This window comes from Thunnus thynnus, chromosome 2 (assembly GCF_963924715.1).
Source record: "Thunnus thynnus chromosome 2, fThuThy2.1, whole genome shotgun sequence".
NCBI classification, from domain to species: Eukaryota; Metazoa; Chordata; class Actinopteri; order Scombriformes; family Scombridae; genus Thunnus; species Thunnus thynnus.
The window spans coordinates 28,375,982-28,384,952 of NC_089518.1; the positions used below are offsets into that span (position 1 = coordinate 28,375,982).

General features: G+C 39.7%; 1 protein-coding gene across 3 annotated transcripts in view; it reads left to right on the plus strand.

Annotated features, from left to right (window-relative positions):
- The window catches only part of cltcl1 (clathrin, heavy chain-like 1), a 33,307-nt gene extending 24,366 nt beyond the window's left edge, over positions 1–8,941 (plus strand). The window contains exons 28-32 of one of the 3 annotated variants that reach the window (XM_067614599.1): positions 382–552; positions 867–1,088; positions 2,156–2,182; positions 5,503–5,578; positions 7,108–8,941. In XM_067614599.1, the coding sequence (XP_067470700.1) occupies positions 382–552; positions 867–1,088; positions 2,156–2,182; positions 5,503–5,578; positions 7,108–7,253 (642 nt within the window). In that variant the 3' untranslated portion in view covers positions 7,254–8,941. The remainder of the gene's footprint in view (positions 1–381; positions 553–866; positions 1,089–2,155; positions 2,183–5,502; positions 5,579–7,107) is intronic. The other 2 variants (XM_067614606.1, XM_067614613.1) reach the window with 2 other exon arrangements.
- The last annotated feature ends 30 nt before the right edge of the window (positions 8,942–8,971 follow it).

Below are 8,971 nucleotides of genomic sequence, written 5' to 3' on the forward strand. Positions count from 1 at the left end.
GGTAGGGCACAGATGATCTGGCTCTTTGGGCCTCCTTTGACCAAATGTGTCCCACATTTGGAGCAGTATTTGTGATTTTATTATGTCAGTTAGATTCTTTCTTTTTAAGTGCTGGCATTGTTTTTTCTACTTCCTGTATGTTGTAGATGGTTTATTATTTATCACAGTAAAATGCGTCATATATAGTATGATATATGTATCACTTATAGATTAAACTCTACAGTTCACAATATTTGGGACTGAAGCCCACTGAGGAGACTCAGCTTCTGTGATCACTAGATGGCACTGTTGATGTCCAGTTACAATGAACTTACTGGATCCAGTCTCCATCTAATTGAGATGTAACTTTTTTCCTGTCTGTGTGTTACATGTTATCTACAGGGCCTGAGAGCATCCATTGATGCCTACGACAACTTTGACACCATTGGTCTGGCACAGAGGTTAGAGAAACATGAACTGATCGAGTTCAGACGTATCGCTGCTTACCTATACAAGGGCAACAACCGCTGGAGACAGAGTGTAGAGCTCTGCAAGAAGGACAAACTCTACAAGGTAAGAAAACAACCTTTCAAAAAAATGTTTGAGAAAAGAAAAGAGAACTGCTGTACTCAAACAGTACATCCTCCAGACAAATGTACAGTACCTCCATGTCCCCATAGATGGCACTTATACTTAAGAGAGATATTCATTATCTGGAGACAGATACATGGACCAGCTAACATCAAATTAAGATAGGACAAAAGATATCAGTGTTTTGTCACCAGTTGCCATCTCTTATCAAAAAAGACTATTAGACAACAAGTGAAACCAGTCTTGCATGAAGACTCATAACCAGTTAGTTAAATGCACACCACTGTCTTCCCCAGGATGCCATGCTGTATGCCGCAGAGTCTAAAGATGCTGAGCTGGCAGAGACTTTGCTCCAGTGGTTCCTGGAGGAGGGCAGGAAGGAGTGCTTCGCTGCTTGCCTGTTCGCCTCCTATGACCTGCTGCACCCTGATGTGGTGCTGGAGCTGGCCTGGAGGCACAACATCATGGACTTTGCCATGCCGTATTTCATCCAGGTCATGAGAGAGTACCTCACCAAGGTTAGTACTCAACTGAAAAAGAGTACAGAGTTCCCTTAGTTTATGCTATAACCTGTTTTCCAAAATTATGTTTAATTAGTGGATATTACTAAGAAGAAACATGTTAAAAGGTGAATTTCCTTTCATATTGCATTTTTACTGTGTACTAAAATTGGTTTATTTTTCTCAGATTTTTTAATTTCCTGTAGAAACCTGCCCCCACAGGTGAGAGATGGACAATAGTCCAAAATAGTAATATCTCTGGAGCAAAGGTTTTCAAACTGAGGTGCCAAGGGAGTTGAAGGTGCAATTTATGTCAAAACTCAGTCACATCTGAACACACCTGATTCACATCTGATTCAGTGTGACATAGACTTCCTGAGGATATCGTTGCCTCTGACGTGAATAAACATCCATAAATCTACTTAGTAATCAGAAAAAAGATGTTGGGAATTATGACATTATTAAGTTTTCTTCAGTATCAGAGTAATCCAGTGATAGTTGTCTGTACATTCATGTGTACATTGCAAACAGGAACTGCTAATAGCTGATACGACATACTTATTACTACCTACTTTAAACAAATTTACGCTAAAAAAAACAGGACTCAAGTTGTAGCCTACAGCTAACTCACTGAATCCATGGCAATGTTATACTGTGCTTCCTGTTTACACCCCTAAAGCATTGTGGGAACTGTAGTTCTAAAACTGAGAACATGATTACCCCTCAAATCGAAGTAAGACAGGAACAAAGAGTAACAATAGAGTGACAAAATCCATTAATATGAATTTGCAATATTTTGCACTATCCAAGACTATCCATATCCAGTCTTGTCTGAGAGGGGCCATACTATGTCAGACTTTGAAAACCCCTGCTCTGGAGGTATTGAAAAACAGGTAATGAAGAGTATTTTTATTTACAGCATACCAGGTCTACTGCTAGATGAGAAGGTAGCAGGAGACGAGTATTCAAGTTTATTAAGCAGTGATATTAAACTCCCTCTGAAACATGGTCTTCCCCATTTCCTAAAATGTTGACCTGTAGACATGTGAGGTCACTTGAGGTCATTTCTTTGGGTTCTTTTCCAGGTTGATGAGTTTGCAGCGAAGGTGACGGTCTCTGGCCCTCTTTTTATTTCTCTTATGTGTTCTGTCTGTTTTTTGTTGTAACTTGTCTCTTAGGTTTCTGATGTAGGAACCTAGCATGGACTGTAGACTGAGTACGGCCTAACTAGCTCTGGTCCTGGAGAGCTGTAGCAATAGTGTGTGTGCAGGCTTTGGTTCCACTTCAGCACCAACACAACACATTTTGAGTTTAGATTTTTTTTTTTACTGGAAGCAGTTTCTTAATTATCCTCCTGGGGAAACTCATTGTCCTTTTCATTTGGGCTAATGAATTCTCATTTTCAGTGGAAAGTTTAATAGCAGTCGAGCAGAAACAGCTTCATGAAAACCGAAGTTCAGCAGAAGTTCATGACTGTAAAGGTTTAAGAACCACTATATGAAGAAATATGCTGTATCAGCTACCTGTTAACAATGGAAATATAATCAGCTGCTGCTTTTGGGTAAATATCCAACAGCTAAGAAACATCTGTGCTGCTGATAATGAATTCCTGGCATTTTATGATCTATGGTTGAATTGAGACACTATGAGCTCCTCTGACTGCCAAGTTTCCTGTATCCAGAGGGTTTAATGTGGTCTAAAGTGGAAGTCTTGGACCACTTGAGACCCCACTAATTCAAACACTGTGTTGATGTTGGGAACTGAAGCCTGCACACTGTTCTTCAGATCTTCAGGACCAGGATTAGCCTGTCCTGGCCTAACAGATACCTCTCACCTCTCTAACTCTTCTGTTATGGGGCTGCATCGAGTCTTATGTGGCTTTTTTTTTTTTATATAAATGTCTCTCAGTTACTGATACTTTCAGTTGTGCTGGCACAAATTCATAATATTGACAATATTTTGAGACTGACTGATCTTTCCACCTGTCTTATGTTCTCCAAAGACCAGAAATGAAGGTGGGTGAGGAGAACGAGCCACTCTAGACTTGTTAGATGCATCCCCATGTTTCTAACTTCAGGTTAACAAGTTGTAGTCTAAATTATTGAACTGTTACATCAGTGCAGGGCCACAAACACTAACTTCAAAGGCTTTGGGATCCCTTAATTTCCTCTCTCTCTCTCTGGGAATTTTTTTTCAGTTTATTTCTGCTAATCTAACAGTTTATTTTCTAGAGACCAAACACTTTGTTCCATAAATCACTGGTCAAACTGGTTGGAATGGAGTCAATGCAGCTGCTGGGGAAGTGAAACCATAAAATAGAATAAACACACACTAAGAGACAGCAGTAAGGTCTTACCAGATGTTTTTTTGCAGCTATGTCCCCCATCTTGCTGGCAATGAAACAGGCAGCACAGCAGTGTAATGTTTTGTTTTATTTACTAAAATCATATAAAATTCTTTTCATTCTTGCTCTCTATATAATATTTTGTAGTCATATTAAGACAAGTGCTTTACAGGTGGTGTTTAAGCTTTCCTCCAAACTTGCTTCCATCTCTTCAAATTATGACTCAACAAAAACCCTACATTTAGATACCTAATATTAATTGAGTTAAACTGATCTCCACTTACATCAGAAACCTTTTTGTCTTCAGCTTTTTCCACGATCGAAGCACAATGCCTGAATATTTCTTTGCACTTAGCGGCTAGGAAAATTGGCACCACAACCGACTCACTGCGCAAATCATGCCTGGCGAGGATGAGCTTAACCTGTGAGATTTTAATTGGTAGCTTGATTTTAGTCCCGCAGCATACACTCCATACAATGAAAATCTATGAGGAGGGCCTGCTTACAGCAATGAATGAGATGCATGTGGAACCTGTGATTTGTCATTTATTGATATGAGATTGTTAACTGTGAATGGCTGGAAATGTAGCATCAGCATATAGGCATGTGTAGCTTCTCCCTCACTTAATACACAATGTAATATTTCTTTAACCTTGAATCTCCCTCTAATACTGCTTTTAAAGGGTCAGCTCATCCAAATCACACAGAATTTCCCCTCTTACTCCTTGTGGTATCTAACCATGTAGATAGTTTCAGTTTTTTTTTTGGATCTGTGATGCTCAAAGCGCAGAAAAATCCCATTTTAGAAACTCAAATGTTCTTGATATTCATGATGATCCATAGACCTCGCTTTTAACAGTTTCCATTGAGAGCTATTCTCCTCTGAATGTAAGAAATAATTAAAACAGTGAGGTCTTTTAATAATTATGACATTTTATCTGAAAATAGGATTTACTGTTGAGTTTTTTAAATGTCACTTTTTGATGCTTTGAGCAGCAGCATTACACTCCCTTTAATTGGGGTGATGGCAGAAGTCTCAGCAAAGGTGTCTTCATGGTTAAATACCTCTAAGAGTCAAGTGGGAAATTATTATTTTGGTTTTTTTTGTGATTTGGGTGAACTGCTCCTTTAATTGTGCCTAGACTGTGGACTTAACATCTGTACTTGAAACTGTTTTTAGAAGTTCTCACCAAACCTGCATGGCATCTTCTCTTAGGTAACCTCAGTGTAGCTGCACTATGAAGTACTGTATGTAGTATTGTATTAGAGAAGGGAGTATAACAAATCTACTGTGTTAGCCAGTAATACTTGTAAGTGTTTATTTGTTTGGTATAAAAGAAAGAGGCTCTAACGTAGTCTTCCAACTGTAGTATTAGACTTTATGATCTATTGTAGGACATCAAATACGAAATTTTCATTTGAATAAAAGAGAAAAGTCACATCACTGTGATCGCTAGATTGTAGGTATCCAGAAAACATCTTTTATTTAAAGGATATGGCTCGTGATTTTCTATATTTTTCTTATTGTCAACAAATCTCATGTGCAGAGCCAAACCAACAATGAATTCATCCTACCTACAAGTACTGTTTGTGTATCCAAAGTCTGATATATTGTATTTCTCTGTGCTGTGGACCTCTGTTGTTGTCCAAAAACTGGTCCTGCTTCGCTTCGCTAGCTTGTTGTGCTATACATCACAACCTGTTGACTTAATGCTGCATTTTAAATTTCTCACAGTACTTCCAGACTTTGGATACATGCACAATACTTGTAGGTAGGATCAATTCATTGTTGGTTTGGCTCTGCACATGAGTTTTTTGACAGTAAGAAAAATATAGAAAATTGCCAGTCAAATCTGTTTATTTTTTTATTGATAGCTAACCTTTTCCTAAAAATATAAAATTTCTATGTGACCAAGACAAGTTTTGGAATTAGTGTTTTAAATATATGCTTGAATGGCCTACAAAGCTAAGAACACGGAGTACAATGTTTCTGTAGGATACCTACAATGCATGAAATCAGACGTTCTCTTATTCTGTGGAGAACATGAGAGAGCGACGTCTCATCTGTCTTGTCTTTGTTGCCCTCAGGTGGACAAACTGGAGGAGGCTGAAAGCCAAAGGAAAACTGAAGAGGAGGTGACAGAGCCTCAGCCGATGGTGTTTGGTAGGTTTACAGGCAGCGCGTTACCCTGAGGGACAGACGCTTCTGGTTCCTAAATAGGAGAAAATTGCCCCCTGCTTTGAGAGCGGCAGGATGTGAGCTGCAGTGTTTATCTGTCTGAGGCTGTACTGTTTGTTCTCAGAAACTACTGGTCTATGAAGCCTGTGGTAAAACACATCATTACCAGATTTACACTGATCGGAGGAAGGGAATGGACTGTTGTTTCTTTGTTTTAGTCATTCTTTGGGTGGAGTCAAATAGTCACTGGAAAAACTAATGTGCTGATATTGGCTTCACCAGATTTTTATGATTCATCGTTCAAAAAAGGATTCCAACACAGCTTGTGCACACCATAAAGTGTTAATGACAAATCTGGAGGATCACAAACTGTTTAAGGTATCTTGCACACTGTTGGTCACTTGCTCTCACTTTATTAATGACGTTCCATCAGGTAAAATCCTAATGAAGGATGGAAAAAAAACAAACAATGCAAAGTGACCAACAGTGTTATAGGGTTTATTCTCATTCACACAGTGGAAATGCAACTGCTGTCAAAGTGCTATTTAGAATTTCCATTAAAGTAAATGTCATGTTTGCTACTGTGTTCCCAGTTGATATAACACAACAGTTATTTACAGCTGACACTTTTCATTTATTGTAGTCTTATACTTCAAGTGTTGAGTAGCTGGTTGCTGGTGTTGTGTCAAAAGTTGTTTCCCCTTAAATTTTTACTCTTACGTACTTTTTATTGTCTTCATCTTACACTGGTTTCTAAGGATAAAAATGTTGTGTTAAATTATTTCATAATATTACACAGAGTGAACGTAGCCTTCTGGTCTAGTTGACCTGTAATGAACTGGGACATCTGTTTGTGATGCACTGAAACCTGCAGCAATGTTTTTCATTTATTAAGTAATTTTGCCCTGTGATCATTTTTTTTTCTTAATGCAATTTTTGGCACAATATTGGGGCAAATGCTGTGGTGTCGGAGAGGAGATAATGTATGTCTTCAATCAGTCAGATCATTAATGGTTCTTTGTTTGCAAGAGTAGTGATGAGCTATAAGAGCACCACTTATAAAGGGGACATATCATGCTTTTTGTGATTTTCTGTTATTTTTATACTGTTGTGATATCAGATGTCTATTTTTAACATGGTTAAAGTTCCATGAGGTGAATGATGTGAAATGCTGAGGGGGGCCTTAAAGAGACAGGCGCTAGAACGGCCTGTTGTAGACACAGGCTGAACTGAGGAGCTGCATTAAGAGCTTGTATAAGATTATAAAGGGTTTTTAAAATTTTAAATCATGCAAATATATTCTAGTAGAGCCCCAGAATATAAATGTACACTTGGAAATGTGCATTATGCATCTCACTTAACTGAAAATCTGATGACAAAACAGTTTGACAAATGGTCTCTGGGAATCCCAGTGCATAAAAATGTGCAGCAATTAGCACTTAGTTGTAAAAAGGTTTTTTGTACTAACATGCAACCATCTGTGTGTGTGTGTCTGTTTGTGTTTGTATGTTCAGGCCAGCAGCTGATGTTGACCGCCGCTCCTGCTCCAGTGGCTCCCCAGCCAGCGTACCCGGGCTATGGCTACGCCCCCGCCACCGCCGCCGCCGCCACCGCCCCTACGGGCTACCCTGCTCAGCCCGCCTACGGCTTCAACATGTAGAGGACTGAACCCGCCTCTTCCAACCCCTCCCCCCCCCCCCCCCCCCCCCCCCCCCCACCCCCCCCCTTACACACACTCACACACCCCATGGACCTGATCCACACTGAACCGTGCTGCTCTGGGTCTCAGCTGGCCAAACTGAAACCTCACCGGGACTAGACACCACCCAAGTTCACCGAAACTGCAATAGAAACTGCTTCTCAGCCCTTCATCTGCCCTTTTCTCTCCTCTTCAATACAGCAGGACGGCATCACGGCTGTTGGACACCTTTCTCCACTTGGACGTAATAACTGCATCACTGACTAAAACAGCATGAAGTCACCTCTCAGCTCCTAGAGGAATTAACATACCGAAGATAACATTAGTGACATCAAACCACTCTGTCCTGTTGCTGTTCCATGTAGACTTTGTTAATCATAGAGCAGCTTTTTCTTTGTTTTATTTCTTTTTTTTTTTTTCAGCACTGATGAGGAAGAGACTTTGTTACTGAGGAGCAGAGGGGCTTGTGCTTCTTCCCCTCCCTCCAGAAGCACTGCTACGGCCTTATATACAATGAGGACAAGGAGGCAAAAAAAAAAAGAAGAAAAAAATGGGCTCATGTTTAATTTCACAACTGTCTCATGCTCTGATTAGAAAGACGGTTACTGTGCAATAGTTTTTTTTTTCTGTTTGTCCTTTCACAACAGGTACAGATTGTTTTCAAACAAGGCTATGCTGTAAACGGACTAAGAACACTTGTTTATGAGGTTACGGTACTGTCTGTGTCTGTATGTGTGTGTGTGTGTGTGCGTGTGTGTGTGCGTGTGCGTGTGCGTGTGTGTAGCCTCTAAAGCCTTCGAGGGATAGGTCACCAAACCATGAGACACTCAATGAAATTTCAACTCCCTTGCAGCCGCAAACTTTGTGCGGTTGATCTCATCAGTCGACTCTTTGGGCTGTACGATACTGGACGTCCGGCGTTTCAGGATGAAAGTGATTAAAAAGACAAAAGAAAGGATGAAATAATTTAAAAAAAAAAAATGCTATAAAAATGCTGTAGTCTGTGCATGTGCTGCCAAACTATAATGCTGCAACCAGGAGCACAATTTTCATGTTACACTCAAGTATATCAAGTATTACTAATGTTGTGTCAAAAACTAAGTGATGTACAATGAAACTTTCTCACCCGACTAACAGAAAACGGTGATGAAACTCCAACAGCAGACAGACTGAGGAGATGAAAACAAACACAGGGGAACATTAGCTCATGTCCTGGTGCCAGTTGGTTTAAAAAAAAAAAATCATTATTGTAATGAAAGCAGTGTATAATTTAAGATATATTGAAATACCTAACTAATCAAAGAAGTCAAATATTATGGAATACCGTATGTATTGTCTATAGTGTGTTGTTGTAGTCTTAAACAAAGCGTAATGATTTTTGTAAGAAAAAGGACAAAATGCAAAAACAGCAGGTCAATAAATGGTCTTGAGGCAAGGCTGCTCAAAGTGGTGACAGTTTGGTTGATTGTTTACTTCCCGTGTTGTCCGACAGTCCTCCTGTATGATGCGCTGAGCTCTGTCCCAGTGGAGTCCACTACGGATTTGTCAAAGCGGAAAGCAAAAAAAAAAAACCTGAGCTGCAAACACGAAGCACTCCCTTTATCTGCACAAGTCATGCATACAGAAAGAGGAATAAAGTTTACACACAGTGTCGTTTGTGCATTTTCATTCATTCACAT